Genomic DNA, 24,374 nt, shown 5'->3' on the forward strand with positions numbered 1-24,374 from the left:
TCTAGAAACCACAGTTTTTGTATTCTTTCATATACTCATTTCATGACTCACAAATTCACACTGAAGAATATGTTTCTCAACCAGTGTTGTGTCAAATCTGTTCCTCTTAGGTTAGTGGTTATGGTGGTTAGACAGTGAAACATTCAACACAACACTGGTAACAGTCAGCACTCGCTCTCTAGAGGGAAGATTGAACCTGTTGAGGAGTTTACAGAATGATTGTAGGTTAAAACTGTTAACTGAGCTCTTATTATTGAACACGTCACCATAAGTTGCTGTAGTACAGTTTATTCATTCACTGGAACAGAAAAACATTTTTTTTAATCAGAAGTAATTCATTTTTTTTAAAATCAGCAATCATAAGTGTAATTCAGTCTGTTATTGTTGAATTAATTATTAATGATTAGCAATTTATGCTTATAATAAACAGACTTAAACATGCAGAAACATGTTTAACATATTACACAGAAAAATAACATAATGACCGGCCTATACGCCTTATTCAGAGCAGTGCCATGACAGGTATGAAAGCGAGGCTTTGAGGGATAGACTTATGTTTTCAATGGCATCAGCTGTAAAAAGCTGTATAAAGCTCCTAGATCACTTATAATTTTCTGCAGCTCATGTTGTCTGGAGTTTTTTGACTGATGAAATTTCTTGGAAAGATATTTTGCAGTTTTTCATCTGCAGAACAATCCAAAAACACATTAAATAACAGTACAACCCACTCAAAAGAGGTATGTCTTTCCCTCACAGTCTCGATTTCATTCCCGTTAAAAATCAAAGATGGCGCTGCTGTAAATAAGATCTGATTGGCCTATTGCTTTGGTCACACGATAAATCCCGCCTTTCATTTTCATGTGCATTCCACGTTTGTCAAAAATGTGTCAGCATTAAGTCTGAATGAAACATTAATTTTATTTAAAAAACAATAAAACAAACAGTGAGGACTTTGCCGCCTCATTTCATAACGCTGCACACCACTGATATTTATTATTCATTATTAGTGTATTTTTGGCCCTATGGCGAGGCGAATCTGCTCCAGCAGTCTGTCTTTGTTGTTTGTGATGTTTTTTCCAGCGACCTCCACGAGATCAGTGATCATCTTAGCGCTGTAAGGACCTTGAAAGGTCTTATAATTTTTCCTCCAGACCTCAATTTTATCTGAAGAAACAGTGACACTTAAATCAGAACACAGTTGATATTTCAGTTTCATTCAGGACATTGTAAGACTTTAACTTGCCTCCACAGTTGACCACATTAAAGAGAGGGATGTGGATCACAGTTGGAGTGTTTCGGCATTTGAACACATAGAAGTCCTTCGGTTTCTTTACATCTTCACTGGGAATGTTGACCTCAGGGAAAGGGATGTTTAGTTCCTTGCACATCTTAGCAGCTTCCTTCACTGTCTGCAGTGGAAAAACATCACAATATTGTTTGATTAAAAGGGTTAGACTGTTTAAATTTAAGTAGTTATTCAGTGAAATCATCAGGATGAGATAAATGAGAATGTTAACGTAAAGCACTCTTTAGGTATCATAATATGGTTAATGAAAATTCATGCACTCGTTTTTAAATGGTTTTCTATCTTTAAATTATATTTTTAGGTGTCTTGGTTGTAGTGAATCGCATGATCAGGAAAATACTATAATAAGTCTTTAATAATAATGCTCAGGGCATGCAGGAGAATACAGGAAAATATAAACATCATCCAAGTTAAAACAACAAGACAACAAGAAAATGAACAGAGAAAACCTGTACATTTTAGATTAAGTTTTCGTGGTCACTATGAATGTCATGAGGAAAAAAATAAAAAATAAATCTCCTTTTGTGTTCTACAGAAGAAACATGTCACGGGTTTGGAATAACATGAGAGGGAGTAAATGATGATTTCTATGGGAATTTATTTTAAATTTAAATAAATGTATTCCTTTAAATGAACTTTTATGAGTGTATTCTTCATGCGTATAATACCATGAAAGGATCACCCTCACTGAAATCCAGTGAAATGATGAGGTCGATGTTTCTCTCTTTTCTCAGCACTGAGAAGTAGGGTGAGTTGAGCAACAGTCCAGCGTCTTCAAAGTCTCTTGTCTCACTTTCCAGAAGAGTGGAGGGCACTGCTTTATCTGAGAATCACAGCATTATTGTATTATTTACAATGAATTTCCAGTTAACACCTGTCCATTTGAGTTTCTGTTCTCACCATTCATGTTGTGGAGGAAGTCATAATTCCTGCCCCAGATCCACTGAGCCATGCATATAAAAATTCTTCTCCAAATATCTGTAAAACAAATGCACAGTGGTTCTAATTCAGTAAATGGTTTTGATATTGTTTTATATTCTGTATGTTTTTAGTTTTTCTTTGGAGAAAAAGTTATTAATGTTTCATTATAGTTTCTTCAGCTTTAAAGTACATCATTGGATGTCTTCTGTGGCATCCGTCTGATAAAACCTTTTTTTCTTTTGGAAGCTTTATGGAATCTTAAAGCACATTTTGGTTTATGCATTAATCTGGCTGGAAAATCAAAAATTAAGTACATTATACAAATCAACACATTGTAAAGACAGTTCAACCTACCAGAAGGCCAGAAACTGAAGCAATGACTCAAATCATTACACACATCCTCAGTGTATTGTTTCATATACTGTTTTGCTGCTTCTTTTTCAGTGAGATCCAGTGTTTTCGCTTGAAAAATCAGCTGACGTTTGCCTCCAGTGATCTCTGTAAAAAGAAGGGAACATGTATATGATTGAGTTCTTGTCATCTGACGAGGTATAATTCTAGTTTGTGTATCTTGCAGGGCTTTGAACCAGTTCAAGGAAAGAAAACCGGAATCAAAAGACATTTTAACAGGAACAAACAAAAATGAAAACAAAATCAAGTTTAATAGTTCTAAACAGAATCTTATTTGAATTGATCATTAACCGTTTAATAACATTATTTTATTGTTCTGTTTAAGATTTTAAATTTGGCAGTCAACCAATCAATTTAATTAAATTCAAATAGTACAGACTATGCAAATGTGACATTGAACCAACGTGAAAAGTTTGCGTACTGTAGAACTGCATATATTCAGGAAATTAAAAAAATATATTAAACACCGTGTTGTCAAAATGTGTATTATGGCTTGGTCTTACACTTACACTTATATTATTAGCATTTTACCAACATTAAGCTCAAATGGAGTTACGAGGTGTGTCACCAGCGAATGTCGGAGATTTGTGTTTTGTCAGTCATTAATGGTTGCATCTGAGGCAGTAAGTGCATCACGTTACGTTTTCATCAACTTACAGGTTACAAAGCTATATGTGGGCGCTCAGTGTGTTTACTGTCCTTTAATATATTTGGCCAAAAGCTTGTGTTATAAAATACTAAGTGTTACACACAGGCTGTAAATTCCAGACTAAGACACTCTTCTCGGCTCCTCAAATACATAATTAGCCTTTGCACACACATCATGTTTTGAATAAAGAAAACGCTGTACTTATTCAAAGAACCAGTTTTTTTTTTTTTTTTTTTTTTCAAGCAGAAACGGTCTCTAAAATGCGTGCAGGACTTTATTCACGATTGGGGCAGGTGGAGCTTCTCTATGAGGTTTGCCGACAGTTTGAGTATCCACTCAAGTTACGAGGTTTAGTCACAAGCTCTTAGTATAAAGTTCAATTCAAGCTCTGGTAGGCAAGCAAAATAAATAAAATAACGTTATTAACCAGTATTTTTTTTTTTCTAATCAAACCGTTTTCGGAATGATAATGTTAAAGAAGGAACACATGAACAAACGTTAAAATACTTATTAAGCTCAGAATGAACCGATTTTTAAAAAAAAATAAATAAAAATTATTTCATTTTTAAGCCCTGGTATATTGTTAAACATGTTTTTGCATGTTATTTTAGTTTTTTTTTTTTTTTTCATGTTATACTGTTTAATTTTTTCTGAAAAGACATTAAACATTTTCTAACACACTTTAGGAACATCTTACTGTTCAGCTTTGTTCTGATGGATTTATCGAGATCAGACGGATATTTGTCATTCAAAACAGAGAGATTCATGTCCACCAGATCCATGAGCACCTGGTAACATTGGTCTACAGGAGGAGACTTTGGATCTTCTGAAGAAAACACACATTGAACAAACATGAACAAAGTGCAAAATGTCTTGAATGCAAGTGCTTTCCATCCCCAAATTTACTGACATTCAGATATCAGGGTCCATATTCACAAAACATTTTATCTTACCACTAAGAGTTCTCCTAAATGGCAGTGAAAGTTCTTAGTTAAGAGTTTTCTCTTAAAATCTATTCAAAGCTGCTGAGACCAACTTTTACTAAGGAATAGAGAGAAGACTTAAGCTAAGAGGATGGAGGTGACTCTGTCAGCGATTTAATCATAGAAATATTGTAGAATGAGGTATCATGTTTCCATATTCAAGTAAATGTTTTAAAATACAAATGTTGCCATTTTCAAATAAAGGTTTTAAAATAAAAATAGGTTTTAAAATGTAGGCTAAGTGTCACTAATTAAACTAGTATACGTTCAGCTAATTGTCAGCATCTTACATGTCTGCGCCTCGAGAGAATGCAGAATTCAGGCGAAAAATTATGTTTTATAAACAAAGTTTGGGAGAAGCGTGTTCAAACAGTCTATCTAATCAGCTCGAGAGGAGGTATTCATACACAGACGAGAGCCGACTCGCCTATTGTTATCGAGACACTCGCCTATAGTCACTCTCGGCTGGGGAGATAATGGAACTCTGGGTTTGGGCTAAATTCCAAGCACAGAGTCCTCGATCCCCCTGGACAGCACACCAAATATGCTTATTATATATTTTATACACTACTTGATCATTTGTAAGTGTGAACTCGTGAAAACAACTGCCACAGGTAATCAGACATTATTTATTTATTAAAGATTTATTTTTGGTGTTTTGTCGTAGATTCAAATCTATAAATCAAAATATGTATTGCATTTATGAAGAAAATGTTCAGCACCCAAGGCTCTATCGCTACTCGCCTCAGTGGTGCTCAGTGTCTTTGGGTGGATTGCTGAAGCGGATTGGCAGCAACAGCCATTAGGATTGTTTGTGATTTGGTCTAGTGACTTAGGAGTCCTCTTGACTACTCCTAACGTTTCACAGATTTAGGAGCTAGTTTTAGCACTAAAATGCTTTGTGAAATACTCTTAGAGCAAAAATTTAGAAGTCCTAAAATTAGGACTGACACGCACATTATTTTTAAGAGTTTCTTCTAAATCGGCCAGTTAGGAGCTACTTTTAGCCTTGAGATGTTTTGTAAATACGGCCCCAGGTGTTTTCAGGTGATAATTATCATTATAGCTCACTTTTATTTTTCATCATTAAAGAGTTTATTTAGACTTTTTATTTATCATCAGGTAGCATAAACAGATCATTAGAAAGATAGATCAACTTGTCACCAAATAAAAGTAATAAATGCTTTACCTTTCCTCATTTCCTTAAACATCACTGTTTCTCTTTTATGCAGGAAAGGATGAAGGAACTCTGGGGGGGGAAGATGAAATGGAATTAAAGATAACATAATAATGAAATGACTGTCAGCTTTAGGCAGAACTGAAACTTGAGAACAAATGAAGTTGCACCTTTTATTTTTTCCCAGAAGACTTTCTTATCCTTGTCTCCATCAGCTATAGCGCTGCCACACAGAGCTGAGAAAACACATTTATGTTTTTAAAACACATTTTTAAATAAAATGTGTAATACAAACAGTCTGATGCATAAAGTTGTCATTTAAGCTCTTACCGTGTGAATGAAACAAAAATGAACGTTCCTTTAAATCACTGTGTAATGAGTGTCATGATCACCCGCTGGAGTGCCCTTAATAGCCACCAGAGGGCACTCCACCCCAGACTACTGCCTTCCTGTGGATATATGACCCAAAAGAAGGCAGTCCAAACAAAGCAGAAACACACAGGCAGACAGGGAAATCCTGTGTTAACCGTTCCTGCTCTGTCCCTGACCGTGGTCGGAGATGACAGGGGAGACTTTTCACTGCTCCAGGGCCAAAGTAGCTTTCTAAGTAGCTTTTCTCTTTCTGGCAATTACTTAACTTAATGCCTCTCCAGCATGTTATTATTTTTGTAATGTGCACATAAGTTAGAGTGTCACCAACCACTTGTATAATCCAAGTCAATAGTTCACATTTACAACACCTAGGTGACCGGAGCATATGAGAACAATTCAAAACAAAATATCCCAGTCTACAGGAAGCAGTTTCCTATCCCAATACAAAATCATTATGAAACAACTTTTTTTTTTTTTTTTTTTTTTTTGGTCATATAAAATAACTCTTTAACCGCTCTCTGGATGGAAGAGTTAGGAAGTTTCAGGGAGTTTTTTGTTGTCCATCAGAGTGGATCTAAACGGATCTATCCATCAGAGCGGATCTAAATGGATCTTCCTCACGCAGAGGGATAACTATTTATATTTGTCAGGTAGCTGTGCGTTTAAACAGTACCCTTACAGACAAATCTTCCTGGACTAACTCTATCCAGAGCTCCATCCAGGGATAACTCTAAAAATATTTGTCAGGTAGCTGTGCAGACAAATCTTCCTGGACTAACTCTGTCAGAGCTCCATCCAGGGATAACAAATGCTTACTTCCTAATTCTCCCAGCTCTTTCAACCAGACAGCAAGATTTAAAATGCATTAAAAGTCAGAAATAAAAAGATGATACATAAAAGATATAAAATGTATTAAAGATGAAATAAAAACAAGAAAAAGAATTAAAAGAATAAAAAGATAATACGTATAAAATAAAGTGCACACAGTTCAGACATAGCACAGTGCTCAATCAGTAAATGCATAGATAAAAAGATATGTTTTGAGTCTGGATTTGAATGTGGCTAATGTTGGAGCACATCTGATCTCTTCTGGAAGCTGGTTCCAGCTGCGGCTGGTGTAACAGCTAAAAGCAGACTCTCCTTGCTTTGAGTGAACCCTTGGTTACTATAAAGCATTGCCTGACAACCTTTATCTCTCGCATAACATAGTGCTTTAGATTACCTATCTCTGGAACGGTCCATAAACCTAATCAACTCAGTGAGCTACCCATTCACCAAACCTGTCTGGAGGTCTCAGTCTGCATCTCGGCCTATGATGCCGTTGGGGAAGTGGTTCTGTTGCACCACCCCCACTGTCCTGAGCTTACTTGGTGGAAGAAGAATTCATGTCAAGGGGGTTGAGGGGAAGCAAGGTTTCGTTGACAGTAGCGCTCCCTGCTGGATCTAGAGTGTTGCTGGATGGTCTTTCCCCTCCTGCGTTGGAAAATAGGCCAGACAGCTCCAGGTCTGCAGAATCTATGTCAATGACCAGGGGTGGCAGCTCCGCTGGTGCCCAGGTCCTAGCCAGCTCCATGGCCCAAGTGTTGTCCAGTGGTTCGCGACTACGATAGGGTTTCAATTGATCATGATGAACCACCTTTGCTTTGGTCTTTGGCCCCTTTTGTATGCAATACACAAGGTCATCCAGCTGTCCCAGGATGAAGAATGCCCCCTCGTATGATGGACAGAATTTCCTGATGTTGTTCCTGGCCCTCTGTGTGCCCTTAATGAGGTACCACACAGGATCTCCGACTTCAAACCGTGTGTGGCAGCAACTCTTGTCATACTGATTCTTTGCACATTCCACTTACTTGCCGAGCACATCTCTGGCGACCTGATGTGACAGCTCAAGCCGTTGTCGGAGGTGTAGGACATACTCAGGGGCAGTAGAAGCTGCATCAGAGTCAGGGGGTAAACCGCCTACCAGGTCCACTGGTTCGCTCACCTCCTGTCCGAACATCATATAATTAGGGGTGAGGTGAGTAGCACGGTGTCTGGTTGCTCTGTAGGTCATGACTGCATCATAAGATCCCCATCCCAGTGGCAGTGTTCAGCTGTTGTGGCCAAGATCTGTTTTAGAATGGAATTGAATCGTTCCACCTGGCCATCAGACTGTGGCCAAAATGGCGTGGTGCGTGTCTTTTCAATGCCAAACAGCGAACACATTTTCAGAAACACTTCAGACTCAAAATTTCGCCCTTGGTCGCTGTGCAATACCTGCGGAGCCCCATAATGACACACCCACTCTAAAGCTCCACACTTCAGCCACGGTTTCAGCTTTATCATTAGCCAGAGGAAAGGCTTCCACCCATTTTGTAGTCCTGTATCACCAGTACATAAGAAAAAAACTGGACATCATCCAGGCAATAGAACCGCCTGACCAAAACGCCATCTCTGATGTAGAGCCGTCTCCACTGGCTCCAATATGTTTTTGTGGCTGGACTATAAGGGGCAATAGCAGCCCATGTTGGCCGCTCTCCACTAGCCTCCATCCACGCCCTGATAGGCGCGATGTCTGGGACAGTCTTTTGAGCCTCTTGTAGTTCCTCTGGGGACCAGCTGCAGAAAAATACCTCCTCATTATTCTTAGTCACACAGATTTTTTCATGGGTTACCCCCTCTGGACATGCCGTTGTTGGGGCTAGTCCACTGGACTCTGCAGCTCCTTGCTGACAACAGAGTCCAAACTACACTGCACAGCTTGGTGTCAGAGGTTCTTGGGTTGAGGAGTGAGGCCTGGAAGCATACAAGGGCAGGACTGACGGCACGCCTGTCTAGAGAGGCTGTCTGCGTTAATGTAAAACCAACCAGGGCAGTGGATGATCTCAAAATCATACTCCCCAAGCCTCTCCAACCACCTGGCAAGCTGACCTTCAGGTTCCCTCATCTTGGTGAGCCAACGAAGACTGCTGTGATCAGTACATAGAGTAAAATGACGTCCCAGGAGGTACTGTCGGAAATGTGAGACAAACTCCACTATGGCTAGCAGCTCCCACTGTGTGGTACAATAATTCTGTTCGGTTTTGGACAACTTGCGGCTTCCGTATGCCAATACACACTCTCTCCCTTGCTGTACTTGAGATAGGACAGCGCCGATGCCAACATCGCTGGCATCAGTGTCCAGCATCATTTCTCCCTCATCCAATGGGTAACTCAGGATTGGTGTGGTAGTTAGTAGTTGTTTAAGATTATCGAAAGCCTTTTGACATTCTTTAGTCCACTGGAACCAGGCATTTTTCCTGGTTAGGGCATGGAGTGGCTCAGCTATTGTGGTGAAATCTTTCACAAATCGTTGATAATAGTATGCCAAGCCAATGAATTGACGAACCTCCTGGACGTGGGTGTAGGCCACTCCTGTACCTTTTGTATCTTAGCGGGGTCTGTGCTTACTCCCTGTTCAGAGACAACGTGACCCAGGTAAGCTACCTGGCAGCGAAAGAGGAAGCATTTTGCTGGCTTCAGTTTTAAGTTAGCATGCCGCAACCTATCAAAAACTTGACCCAGATGATGCAGCATCTCCTGCACATCATGGCCCAGCACAATTATGTCATCCAAGTACATGAGGCATGTCTCCCACTGCAGGCCAGCTAAAACCCGGTCCATCAGCTTTTGGAAGGTTGCAGGAGCGTTACACAATCCAAAAGGCATGATGTTCCATTCAAACAGTCCATTCCTGGTACAGAAGGCTGCGGCTCGGCGGGCTTGCGGCGTCAGTTCAACCTGCCAATAACCTGAGGCGAGATCTAGCATGAACCATTTAGCAGTGGAGAGGGTGTCAAGTGTGTCCTGGATCCGGGGCAATGGGTAAGCATTCTTGATGGTACAGTCATTTAAGGCACGATAATCCACACAGAGCCAGTAAGTGCCATCCTTTTTACGTACCATCACTATGGGCAAGGTCCAGCTGCTATGGCTGCGACGGACCAAGCCAACCTCCAGGCTCTGCTTTACTTCTTTGTCAGCATCCTGCTGCTTTTCTCGTGTCATCCGACGTGGAGGTTGCTTAAGATGGGTGTTGCCTCTGACTACGTATTCCAATCCAGCCTCAACCACTACCGTCCTGGCCACTCTCACCACATGTGTCTTTGATGTGCCCATAACTTTGAAAGTAGGGTACTTCCTCTCCAAAGAGTGTGATACAGTTATTTCCGAAATGAAGACAGGCTCGGGCTTGAGCGAGAAACGGATGACCCAGGAGTGCCTCTTCACTCGCAACGTCAGCCACCAAGAAGTGTACACTCACTTGCCGGTTGTTTATCTGTACCAGAACATGAACTTCACCGATTACTGGAATATCACCAGGCCCAACACCTAGTAATGTCTTGATGGCTGAAGCGGGGTCCTGGCGTTTGGGTGGATGGCATCGTAGAGTTGTTAGGGCAACACACTCTTTCATGATCCGCTGTCTAATGCGGCACAGATATCTAGTCCATGGATGGTCAGATGAATACTCATTTCTTGACTGTGAGTTTTAAAATGAATCGCAGTGGGCAACAGCTGAAGATTGACCCCTGGTTGCTTTTCCTGTGTGTTATGACAACGAATTTCTTCCCACTTAATGTCCTTATGGCCACTCCGTGAGGCTACCATGCGCTGGCGTTCGGGTACAGTTGATTTAAAGCCCTCTGCTGGGGTGGCCCCTACAACTTGCTTCCCCTCTTTCAGCTCCTTCCTTCACCACAGCCGTACGGGGCTTTCCGCTCGGACAGGCCATGTACACCTGTATGCGTGAGGCTGGTGACGTGACACTGCTAGCTTGGTGGTTTCATAATGGAGAGCAATGTCATAGGCTTGGGCCAATGTGAGTGGTCGCTTCTCTAATAACTTCTGTACAATCTCTGTATCCCCAATAGCATGAGTGAAAACTTCTACACCTATGCCATCTTTCTCTCTTTCAGTCCTATCACTATAGGCCACTGACACCTTTTCATATATGTCATCCCTTAATATATGGAGAAATTCCCCTGGTTTGCAGACGGTGACGGTGAGTTGAGACGGTGTCTCAACTCAATGGCCACTGCAGCAGCATGCTCTGAAGAGGGACCATAGGCAATCTCAACTTCTCCTACCAGACGGCTTTAACTGAATGACCTTGGTCTCTTCAGTCCAACGGACTGAATATGAATGCCTGTGTAAACGTCTGTGTATGAATACCTCCTCTCGAGCTGATTAGATAGACCGTTTGAACGTGCTCCTCCCAAACTTTGTTTATAAAACATCATTTGTCACCTGAATTCTGCATTCTCTCGAGGCACAGACATGTAAGGGGCTGACAATTAGCTGAACATATACTGGTTTAATTAGTGACACTTAGCCTACATTTTAAAATCTTTACTCCTTACTCTTAGCTTAAGACTTCTCTCTATTCCTTAGTAAAAGTTGGTCTCAGCAGCTTTGTGAATAGGTTTTAAGAGAAAACTCTTAACTAAGAACTTTTACTGCCATTTAGGAGAACTCTTAGTGGTAAGATAAAATGTTTTGTGAATACGGCCTCTGATCTCCAGATCAATACACATCCCAGAGACTATTGATCTGTTTTAGACTATTCTCTAATTCAGGTCAATACAATAGAGAATCTGTAGAATGTAAGTCAACATGATAAATATTAATAAACTGTCCTTTAAAACAGAGTTTGTTACCTTGCAGGTACAGCATGTCAATTTCAGGCTGGTTCTTGATCTTACGGCCATTTTCAAACTTGCTTCCAAAGCTGGAGGTTTTCACAAACGCTCCAGTGAGAGAATAACCTGCTTCATGTGGAGTGAACTCGAACCAGGGGTCTGCAGACAGAAACATGTCCATATAACAGCTGAAACAAACACATTAACTCTGTCTTTCTCTCACACACAAACACAAACCTCCATCTTTGCTCTGTTTGCAGTGCTTGTCAACCACTGTGTAGATGGGAAACGGGTCTTTACTCTGCTGCTTCCACTGATCTGTGAGTTTGTGCTCATCTATCTGAAGAGAAAAAAGAATATATTTACAGCTGTTATTAATCATGTTGGTGTAGGAGAGACATGGGACAATTTCTTCAGTCACAAACAAGCTCAAGTGAAAACCTCCTGCTAGGAACTGTTTTTGTTTGTGGAAACTTTGCGTTTAATAAGCTAAATATTTCAAATCAATATTTTGTGTCCATTTGTTTACTTTAATTATACTAATCATTTAATTGTATATACATAGATCATGTGTTCTCGTATTTACATGCATTTACTCACTCTGACCAGCGGATGATGCTTGCATGCCATTTTGGTTTGCGCTGCTATTAATTACAAGAAAGTTCCTCGTTATTATGAGAATGTTTCCCATAATTACGAGAAAGTTCCTTATTATTATGAGAAAATAAGTCTTACACAAGAAAGTTTCTCATTATTATGACATACTATGTCATTATTATAAGGAAGTTTTTCAATATAATGAGATACTAAGTCATAATTATAAGAAAGTTTCTCATTATTATGACTTACAAAATCATATTTTTAATCAAATGTGGTGTACATATCAATAGCCTATTAAAAATATAGCACTTTTAAGTAGGGGTGTAAATTGGATGGTTCATCACGATTCGATTCAATATCTATTCTCTTAGCCAGCGATACAACATTTTCAGATACCTCAAAAAGATCTGCGATACGATTCAATTCAGGGGTATATTGATCAATATTTTGATATTATGATATTATGTGCTTATTTTACACAACCAGTTACATTTTTATTAACTCACAACTGCAACCAAAATATATAACAAACATTTATTTCAAAATTTCACATCCTGAACCATGATCGGGACATCCACAAATAAAAAATTCACACAGTAATCTAATGACAGCTTATGACATGACAACATTCAAGAAAGTATTTTAGGCTTCTGTTCTAAAATGTGTAATGTCAAAAAACTGATAAACAAGAAATATATTTTTCTTTTTTAATGAAGCAACAACATATTATAGGTAGGACAGAGCAAGATAGGCTATTAATATTCTTTCATTGTGCAGAAGTATTATAAAGGCTCCAAAACAGAGCGACACAAAGCACTAATGCACATCCCGTGTGCAGAATGATGCACTTGAAGCAACACAGAGTCACAGCGCTCATTTGCAGCAGTTTATTGAGCATTTTCTTTTAACATTTTTAAATTTCAGTTACTGTGTGTGTGAAGAACGATTCATAGAGCTCTATTTTCCAGTGTTGTGATCTAACAGACTCTTGTTGAGATGTGTGCGCGCTGCTTTTTGCAAGGCTTTAAACATGAGCAAATTATAAACTTTCATGAAGATTCAGAACTGGCTCCATCTACTGTCCCGAGCATCAAGTTCTGAAAGGTAGCTTAAAGGGTTAGTTCACCCCAAAATGAAATTTCTGTCATTAATTACTCCCCCTCATGTCGTTCTACACCCATAAGACCTTCATTCATCTTCAGAACACAAATTAAGATATTTTTGATGAAATCCGATGGCTCAGTGAGGCCTGCATTGCCAGCAAGATAGTTAACACTTTCGGTGCCCAGAAAGCTACTAAAGACATATTTAAAACAGTTCATGTGAGTACAGTGGTTCAACCTTAATGTTATGAAGCGACGAGAATACTTTTTGTGCGCCAAAAATAATACCTCCAACAATAATGATTTTACTCAACAATATCTAGTGATGGGCGATTTCAAAACACTGCTTCATGAAGCTTTGAAGCTTAACAAATCTTTTGTTTTGAATCAGTGCGCGTATCAAAATGCCAAAGTCACGCCCCCCTGTGGTGAACTATTGAAATTTCAAAACCCTTATGATGTAACAAAGCCTTGTTTACTAAAATCACGTGACTTTGGCGCTCTGAATCTCTGATTCGAAACAAAAGATTCATAATTTTTTTACACACACACACATACATTACGTAAACACAGACTTTTATTTTGCAAACAATTAATCGCAATTAATCGTTGTGCAGCCCTAACATTAAGGTTGAACCACTGTACTCACATGAACTGTTTTAAATATGTTTTTAGTACCTTTCTTGGCATTGAAAGTGTTAATTATGTTGTCAATGCAGGCCTCACTGAGCCATCGGATTTTATCAAAAATATCTTAATTTGTGTTCTGAAGATGAACGAAGGTCTTACGGGTGTGGAACGACATGAGGGTGAGTAATAAATGACAGAATTTTCATTTCATATTTCACAGTATTGCGATTACAGCTCTAAAATGTGTTATTTTAAAATTTCTGGCTAAAAATCAACTTTCTTTCCCCATTGAACACATTTATTTCTAAGCAAAATAGAATATATAGAATAACATAGAACACACAGCACTTGCAGAGCAGCATTTTCTGTGAATCGAAGCTGAAAGCAGGTTTTATCGAGCCAGATCAGCCTCAAAAATAATACATTTACAAAACAAAACAAAATATGCATAGCACAATTCACATTTACAAAATTTGATTTGTAAATTCAAAACACAATTCATAAATACACAAGTAAAAGCATAAATATTTATCCAAATGCTCACAAATGCATCTTACCTAAATAAATTTAAAGTGTTTAAACAAATACATATGTATCAAGTTCTTGAAATAATTTCCATCACACATAATGAATGATGTTACATGTTACGCAGTAACTTGATATTTCCCTTGTGCGGTGTTGAAAACCCTATCACACTCGTGGTGTTCCCATCCAAAATGCCCGGCCTGCAAAAAAAAATTGCTTATAAATCTCTCATTATGCTACCTTATCACCAAATTTTGGATTCAATCTTTTTGTCAGCTTGTTTTTTCAATTAGGACAGGTTTTATATATACTATGATATATACAGTGGTGGTCAGAATTATTGGCACCCTTGATAAATATGATCAAAGATGACTGTAAAAATAAATCTGCATTGTTTATCCTTTTGATCTTTAATTCATAAAATTAGCAAAAATATAACCTTTCATTGAAGCGAAAGAATTGAAAGTGGGGGGAAAATCACATTATGAAATAAATGTTTTTCTCCAAAACACGTTGGCCACAATTATTGGCACCCTTTTATTCAATACTTTTTGCAACCTCCTTTTCTCAAGATAACAGCTCTGAGTCTTCACCTATAATGCCTGATGAGTTTGGAGAACACCTGACAAGAGATCAGAGACCATTCCTTCATGCAGAATCTCTCCAGATCCTTCAGATTTCCAGCTCCATGTTGGTGCTTCTTCTCTTCAGTTCACTCCACTCATTTTCTATAGGGTTCAGGTCAGGGGACTGGGACGGCCATGGCAGAAGCTTCATTTTGTGCTCAGTAACACATTTTTGTGTTGGTTTTGATGTTTGTTCTGGATCATTGTCCTGATGGAAGATCCAACCACGGCCCATTATTGGATTTCTAGCAGAAGCGGTCAGGTTTTGATTTTTTATCTGTTGGTATTTGATAGAATCCATGATGCCATGTATCTGAATAAGATATCCAGGACCTCCAGCAGAAAAATAGGCCCACAACATTAAAGATCCAGCAGTATATTTAACCGTGGACATGGGGTACTTTTTATCCCTGTGTGCACCAAACCCATCTGGAGGGTTTGCTGCCAAAAAGCTCTTTTTTAGTTTCATCTGACCATAGAAGCCAGTCCCGTTTGAAGTTCCAGTCGTGTCTGACAACTGAATATGAGATTGTTTCTGGATGAGAGCAGAGGATTTTCCTTGAAACCCTCCCAAACAACCTGTGGTGATGTAGGTGCTGTTTGATAATTTTTTTTAGGCTTTCTGAGACTCAAGACTGAACTAATCTCTGCAATTCTCCAGCTGTGATCCTTGGAGAGTCTTTGTCCACTCAAACTCCTCCTTATTGTGCATTAGAATGATTTAGACACACGTCCTCTTCCAGGCAGATTTGTAACATCTTTAGATTGTTGATTGGAACTTCTTAATTATTGCCCTGATGGTGGAAATGGGGATTTTCAATTCTTTAGCTATTTTCTTACAGCCACTTTCTATTTTGTGAAGCTCAACAATCTTTTGCTGCACATCAGAACTATATTCTTTGGTTTTACTCATTGTGGTAAATGATTAAGGGAATTTGGCCTTTGTTGTTTCCTCATGTTTATACTCCTGTTGAACAGGAAGTCACGGCTGGACAATTTCATGTTCATGATCACCCTGGTGTGCTAAAAAATGTAAATATGAATGGGAATATACTTAAGAGATATTTTACTCATAAAAAATTCTAGGGGTGCCAATAATTGTGGCCAACGTGTTTTGGAGAAAAAACATTTATTTCATAATGTGATTTTCCCCCCACTTTCAATTCTTTCGCTTCAATGAAAGGTTATATTTTTGCTAATTTATGAATTAAAGATCAAAAGGATAAACAATGCAGATTTATTTTTACAGTCATCTTTGATCATATTTACCAAGGGTGCCAATAATTCTGACCACAACTGTATATATATATATATATATATATATATATATATATATATATATATATATATATATTAATCGTAGGCCTTATTTATCTGAGCTTATGTACCTCAGTCTTTCAGTGAAAAAAGCGTTATTTGTGGATAATTTTGTCAATTTTACATAAAATATGAAAAAAAAATTGCACTGTTTATCACACTAGTGTGCTTTAATTTTTACCCAGGAAATTTGTTTTGAAATGGTTTTGTTTTGTTTTTATTTATTACAAAATGGCACAAAGTCACACTTGTGGTGTTCCCGGTCAATAACGACCGGCCGGCAGAAAAATAATTATAAATCACTTGTTACGCTATTTTATTAGCAAATATTGGTTTCAATCTTTTTGTCAACTTGTTTTCTTTAAATTAGGACAGGTTTTATATTCATTTTTGAAACTGATTGATTGTAGGCCTCACTGATCTGAGCCTCACTGATTTGAGGATAAAGTTCATCTCTGTGTAAAAGAAAGCCTGTAATACTCAAAATAGTTTGTTTGTGTTCATGAATGTGTGTGTATGTGCACAGATGCACGAGTATGCATGTATCCACACGTGCAGAGGTCTGAGGCCTTTATTTTTGCTCGTTAACATGTATATAGTATGTGAACACGAACATGATGAACACGCACCTGGACATTAATTGTTTCTCTCATTTTCGGCTCCCCTTCATTTTCAACGGGCGGTCATTTCTGACCAATATAAGCTCAGATCAATGAGGCCTGCGATCAATCAGTTTCAAAAATAAATAAAAAAACCCTGTCCTAATTGAAAGAAAACAAGTTGACAAAAAGATTGAATCCAATATTTGGTGATAAAATAGCGTAACAAGTGATTTACAAGCTATTTTTATAGGCTGGTCATTATTGACCGGGAACACCACAAGTGTGACTTTATGCCATTTTGTAATAAATAAAAACCAAAATTAAACCATTTCAAAACAAATTTCCTGTTTAAAAATCAAAGCACACTAGTGTGATAAACAGTGCAAATTTTTTTAAATTATTTTTGGTAAAATTGACAAAATTATCCGCAAATTTTTTCACTGAAAAACTGAGGTACATAAGTTCAGATAAATAAGGCTTATGATTGATCAGTTCCAAAAAGAAATATAAAACCTGTTCTAATTGAAAAAAACAAAAACAAAAAAAAAACAAGCTGACAAAAAGATTGAATCCAATATTTATTGATAATGTAGCATAACGTGAGATTTATAAGCAATTGTTTGTAGGCCAGTTATTTTTGACCTTGAACACCATGAGTGTTACAATGTGGGAAAAAACCCACAAAAAATTACAAAAAGTATCAAACATTTTTTGGGAAGTTGTTAGGTAAGTAAAGTCAGTAAATTTTCATTTTCGGGTACGGGAAAATCCACTCCAGGTCAAAATGACCCGAACACAACCTGAGGAATATACATATTTGTGTAAACTTTTTAAATTTATTTAGGTAAGATACATTTGCGGGAAATATTTATGCTTTTACTTGTGTATTTATGAATTTTGTTTTGTAAATGTATTATTTTTGAGGCTGATCTGGCTCCATAGGTTTTACTCCATGCAGCGTCAGACTATATATTTCTATAATTACATCACAATTACATCGTTGTGATTTGATGATCGCACCTAAGACACATCACACATTCTCACATCCATGCATTGTCAAAATTCATAAAAAAAAGTTACCGGGCACTGTTAGTTAACTGTTAGTTACTGGTGAATAACCGTTTTAGCGCTGATATTTACTCGCATTTGGCGGTTTGAACCCTGGCGATCATGCTAATAGTGTCCTGCAAATGACGCTGCGAGCACGTGCAGTGCTGTCGGAAGCAATAAAGGTATTAGAAAACGTAACATTTTGCAATTTAGTAATTGTCAAGGCCATTTTGCGATTTCAATCACCAGACAGGGTTAGGGTTAGGGTTCCAGCCACCTCACTTCATCTTCTTTTTTCGACTGGGGGAAAAAGTTCCAGGGGTTCACATCCTTCTGCCATCCTACACACAGGTGACTGACTGACTGCTCGCAACAACCGGAGGGGGAGGGAATGGTCGGGTTACTCACTACACTGCACACAGCCTGGAGGATTCCTGCACTTTCCACGACATAAAAAAACAGCTCATACCGCAGGAACGGTATCACAGGAAAATTTGGTGGTTTTGAAACCGTGACATTTTCAAACCGTGGTATACCTTGAAACTGGTAACCGGCCCATGCCTACCCACAGGTATCGATCTTTTATGCGTTGCATCGATACATATCGTTAGACATTAGATCAGTGTATCGATCTATATGGATGTATTCTTACACCCCTATTTTTAAGACTGAATGTGAGCACCTCATTAAGTTCATACATCATTGAGGATTGTATTATAAATTGTTACAGACCTCTTTCACATAATCTGTGACGAACATCGCTGCCCAGACGTCAGTCAAACTCAAGTAGTCTTTCTCATAGTAATATTTCTTCAGTTTGTCAAATGCATCTCTCCAGCTGACTTTAGGACCGCTGAGTCTCTGGATGATCTTGTCTTTCACAGTCTCTAGTTTGGTGGACCAGTCTGATTCCTGATATAAGGAGGCCATACACCTTCAGAGAAAGAACATATGCTCTCATTTATGACATTCACCCCATCTGTGTGTGTGTGTATGTGTGTGTGTGAGTGAGTGTTGTTTCTCAGGGTTTGTACCAGGTGGATCCAGAGACTCCGCTCAGATAAAGGATGGAGTCCAGAAGACCTGTTTTCTGGAGCTGAACCAGGGATCCCAGCAAACCCACCATGGCTCTTTGTCCTCCTCCAGATCCCAGTAAGGCAATGTTTGGCACCTCATTCTGAAACACAGATTGATTTAGCAAACATTTGATGTTCATCAGATACAACACCATTTGTAAGAGAAAAGGAATAGCCAGGCAGATATATGAAGTAGCCTATAAATAAGGTTTTACCTCACTGCAGTGAATCTGAAGCTTCTGCAGGCTTTGTAGAACAGCTTTTCCTCTTTTGACAACAAACTCCTCCTCCTTCTCATTCAGAGAGGGTTCAATTCTCACCTCAACACTGCAGAGACAGACCAGTGCTGAATTTAACATCACATACTGCTATTTTGATTTCAGATTTAATTAGGTCTTAAGTTCATTTAGAACAGTTGTTTGCAGAATTATCCAGTTTGTAATAGATGTTAATTGTGTAAATAATGCAGTTCAGTACTTATAGGCGATAAAATGGATTGCACAGATTCCATCATAGAAATCTGAGCAGAGTTACCTTTCCTGGGGTTTGGATGCACTCATCTATAAAACAATAGAGTTGACATTAAAGTTAAAGTCTACAATTCAAAAACTAATAGGGAACATCTTCTGATCAACTTTATAGTTCTTTTGATAAAAAATAATTATACCTCGAATGTCAATTATTAAGCCACTGCTTTTGTTTTTTAATGTAAGATGCTAGCAGTGGAAGTTATAGTGTTTACTAGTTTGCATCAGGCCATTGATTTTGGCGTTTTAATTTTAATTATGAATGAAAAAAAAATCATTCATATACTGTTGTCACTTATAATGACATTAAGTCTATTAATTGCCTTGTTGTAAAAGCTTTAAAACATATACTCACTGTTCTTGAAAAATCTTGAGACTTCACCAGTAGCAACACAGCATCTGTCGACTCTCAGATCAGACAGAAGAGCCTCTTTTATAGGACTCTGAAAGTCTAGACATCATCGTGGGAGGTGGAGGTAATAAACCTGAACTCCAGAGAACAGTAAAAGTTTTCCATTTAATTTCCTGGTACAGACAGATCTTTATCTATCTATTTATCTGTAATAGATCAATTAGCGTGTCCTTGAGACAACAGGCAAACGAATGGAACTGAAAATATTAGTGAATACTTAAAATACTTAGTATTTGATATCGCCAATAAACGTTCATGGATTTTAAGCACATGGGAACGCGTCATGGATTCCTTCCTGCTGCCTAGCATCTCAGCGGCTATAGGCTGCTGCTATACCTGAAATAAACCTCTACAAATGTATATGGTAAAAAATATATATATTCTAATAATATAAATAAATATATTTTCTACCAATATTTTTGGTGTATTTTTAAAAATATATTTTCAAAATATAAATATATTTTTCAAAAGCATTTAAAAAATATAGTTTTGAACCAAGAAAATACATTCACATGTCACATTTGAAGAAAAGAAATCACAGCTATTTTTTAACTGAATTTTTCTAGTAAATTTTTCTGTTACCGTATATGGCTGCCATGACTGCACTTCTTCTCTCTGCTCCACTGCCAGCTTTGCTCTTTCCTCCTACAAAAGACAATACATAAACATTTGAACAGGGAACAGAGGGCATGCACATTGTCTTCTGACTAGTTTCGGATTTCCTGATATTTTTGTTCACAGTGGAACTAAAACAATTTTAGGTATGTTGGATTTTAAAGATATTTAATGGGGATATTTTCTGTACAGTAAAGAAACTGATAATGCAGGAGAGGTAGAATTAGCCTTTTATACACTTCTGCACTGCATTTTCACTTTTACAAATTATGGGATTGTGCAGTCTCACAAAGGCAGATTATTGTGTCCTAATTAAAAATAAGAATAAAAATAAAAATAAAAATAAATCTATCTCAGATTTTACATCAGTTTTTGAAAGAAGACTCTTATGCTCATGAAGGCTGCATTTATTTGATCAAAAATACAGAAAAAAAACAGTAATATTGTGAAATATTATTACAATTTAAATATATATTTTTTCTATTTTAATATACTTTAAAATCTAATTTATTTCTGATCAAAGCTGAATTTTCAGCATCATTACTCCAGTCTTCAGTGTCACATGATCCTTCAGAAACCATTCTAATATACTGATTTGAAAATTCAGCTTTGCATCACAGAAATAAATGATATTTCATAAAGTATATTAAAATAGAAAAACATTATTTTCAATTGTAATAATACTTTTGACCGGTACCATATACAGTATGTCGCACGTGCTACAAAAAAATTGGTTTGTGCGATGAATAAATTTACCACAGTAGCACACGTGCGATACAGGTTTGAATGTATGTAAGACAGAGATGTTTTTTTGTGTGTCGTGAGTTTGTTGTGTGCGAGATTAATCTAGTGTGGCACGATTAACCAAATCGCAAAATTCACTGAGATCAGAGCGGATCGATCAGTTTGCAGTAAATGCTGCTTCATCTTGGAAGCGTTGTGAATCTGAGTCACTTATAATGTGCATTTGACAATCAACTCATGCCAGACATCTTTCCAAACTTGTAATGAGAAGAAGTGTTTACAAACTTGTTGCCCAACAAAAGAGACATGTTTTTACTCCAAACTCACTTCATAATGTCAGCCGAGTGTTTGAAATAACGTTGTTTTGTGATCTGACGTGGCTTCATATAATAGAATGAGGCAGAAATTATATTGTTTTACAGTAGGCTATTCTGTACAGTGATAAAGGCTATGTCGATCAGCATTGCATTATAACTGTAACTTATTCTTATGAGAATACACAAGACAAGATGTCTAGAAGAACACAGATAAACCGTATATTGTCGCAATCATATGTTTCTGTCTTCATGTTTCATTAGTCAAAATGTCTCTATCTCTGTTTTATTCTGCTATAGCGATAGCTGTATGCCTTTGTCCATATAAGGGATTTCCTGGAACGTCATAAGGTTTATGACTTCTTTGAGTCTCACTTATGGACTTTCTGCGTGAGTGCGCCCTCTGGCTACGAGTATAAATGAAACAGATATTACAGTACATGTTTGTACTCGATAATGCTCACATATAATAATAATAATACTTCTCTCTAAAGAAATTTGAAGTAAACATATGCAAACCCATAAGTTTTTCTCCAGTGGATGCATAAGACAAAAGTTAAGAAATTACACTCACAGATTTTTTTCATAATAATTCAATACTTGATAATAAAACTTTAGATCTTTCTAATGATTTATAGGAAAATTAAGCAATATTTTCAAGTGCTCAACCAAAACGGATGGATGTCATGTGGATTGTGATTAGTGATATTGGTATATATAAGCAAAATTGACCTAATATTAAGCAAGAGGTGTTATGTTGCTGAAGTCTTGCATTTTTGGTAAATAAAAAAACGTTTGTGTGAAAACATTTCTTGTTAAGGTTTGTATTTTGAGTGCCCTGTATGGAAGATTAATCCTCTGTCAGTCACATGCCTGTTTAAGTGATGAACTGCACTACTTGTGGTTGTTTTCAGAAATGGTAACAGACGTTTTATACTTGTGAAACTACAAAACTTTCACCAGTGCTATGTGCATGCATATGCATACTTAGTATGTGTAATTCTTTTTAGTATTTATAGCACCATTGGTCACTGTATGTTAAACTATGACAGTGTAGAAGTTTGTATCAGTGCACGATGTAGTTTTCATGTTCTGTTCCAGTGAAGTCCTGACAAAAAAAAGCTTTATCTAATTGTGCTTGCAGGGGTTATTTATTATAATGAGACTGCTGTGACCATGCCAAAAGAATAATCTCCAGGAGAGTTCAACAGCGGCCCAGATGAGAAGAGTCCTTCTGGAGTTTATGACTCACCTCTAACCCTTACCAAAGTTTTATTACGTATAGAGAACAAAGAGTGTCAAAGATAATGGCTTTAAATGACCTCATTTGTGTAAAGAACAGAATACCATGGTTGGATGTTGCTAAAGTTATCTGTACTGTTAACCTATCAGAACCTGTAGAAAAGATGTCAAATGATTCTCCACCTGATAGTCTTTAGAGTTTGAGAGAAAGAAAACAAACAGAACAAAGAAAGCAGAGCACAAACAACAACAACAACAACAACAACAACAACAAAACATTTCCACTTATATACATGTCCTAGGACATAACAGTGTTGAAAAATGTAGTAGTCTAGAATTAGGTCATATCTAAGGAAAATGCATCTGGTAGTTAACATGTCAACTTGCTCTTTTTTTATTGGATTGTTCAGTCACTCTGCTGTGTCTAAAGATTTCATATTTCAACTGTGGTTATAGTGAATGATAGTGGTACCGGATGCTTCCTATTATTCTCAACAATCTAATGATTATTGTGCCGCAGATTACGATGATAATAACTGGAGATCTACAATATCTTGGCCCAAGTAACATAATTGTAGTAATCATGCAGTTCATGGTTACTTTTAATTCTCTTAAATAGTTTAAACAGGTAGTGCTTATTTTACATCCCTACATAAGATTCCCAGTCTATGTGAATTTTTTTAATTCAGTGGTAGAAGTCTTTCTATTTTCAAATCATATAAATCAGTAATGAAATCAATTTCCTCTGAACTCTCACACAAGACTCACTGACTATTTATTAACTCAGCTTTTTGATTTTTGTAAATCATTAAATGCAGTATGAGTTAAAGATTTGTAAGAGTTTATGAATACTGTTATTTATGTGCTACTTTAAACACAAAGGCTATTGTTGTTAAACACAATGAAGTGTTAATGCAGCCCAGAGCACTTCTGTTAAAGGTTAAAGGTCAGATATTAACATGCAGCAAAGGGAACCCCTGGTGTTAAGACTTGTATGGCTTAATATAATGTAAATGATGTCTCTTACTAAAATATGTAGTAGAAAACCCATGAAAGATTTATGTTATTTAAAAAATCCATGACATATTTGGACATTGGGGGCGCCATTTTGTTTAGGTGCACAGTGAATTCTACGTCGATGACGTCAAATGGTTGCACTCAATGAGCTACTGACACTGCCCACTTACTATTTTTACTGCAATACAACTCAGAATATAATATACGATGCCACATTGTGCAGCTTTTGGTTGTAATTTTCAGTCAAAGGGCAACAAGAGAAGCGATGCAAATCTTTACTGCTTTACTAGCGATTAGAAGAGGAGAAAAGAATGGGAAGATGTCTGTGGATGAATAAAACTTCCTAAAGACTCACATCTTTGTTCTTTCCACTTTAGCCCTGATGACTTTGAGGCTTTTAGACCACAGCTACTGAAAGAGCTTTTGTGGCTCTTTCCACCATGACACAAAAATATAGGGGACCTATAATGCTCCTTTCACAAGATGTAATATAAG

At 37.5% G+C, this 24,374-nt stretch overlaps 2 protein-coding genes across 20 annotated transcripts in view; one reads left to right on the plus strand and one right to left on the minus strand.

Moving 5' to 3' along the window:
• LOC127513098 (uncharacterized) overlaps nt 1-24,374 on the plus strand; it is a 122,046-nt gene that overhangs the window by 55,070 nt on the left and 42,602 nt on the right. The window lies entirely within an intron of this gene.
• On the minus strand, nt 743-19,936 carry LOC127513122 (cytosolic phospholipase A2 gamma-like). The gene is made up of 15 exons (XM_051894730.1): nt 19,891-19,936; nt 19,543-19,568; nt 19,224-19,335; nt 18,967-19,109; nt 18,665-18,866; nt 11,717-11,819; nt 11,498-11,638; nt 5,618-5,683; nt 5,460-5,519; nt 3,985-4,113; nt 2,582-2,725; nt 2,207-2,284; nt 1,975-2,129; nt 1,244-1,409; nt 743-1,164 (listed from the first exon to the last, which is right to left on the minus strand). The coding sequence occupies exons 2-15, from the start codon at nt 19,566-19,568 to the stop codon at nt 1,004-1,006; spliced, it is 1,686 nt and encodes a 561-aa protein (XP_051750690.1). The 5' UTR covers nt 19,891-19,936; the 3' UTR covers nt 743-1,003.

The sequence above is a fragment of the Ctenopharyngodon idella genome, chromosome 5 (genome assembly GCF_019924925.1).
Source record: "Ctenopharyngodon idella isolate HZGC_01 chromosome 5, HZGC01, whole genome shotgun sequence".
Lineage (NCBI taxonomy): Eukaryota > Metazoa > Chordata > Actinopteri > Cypriniformes > Xenocyprididae > Ctenopharyngodon > Ctenopharyngodon idella.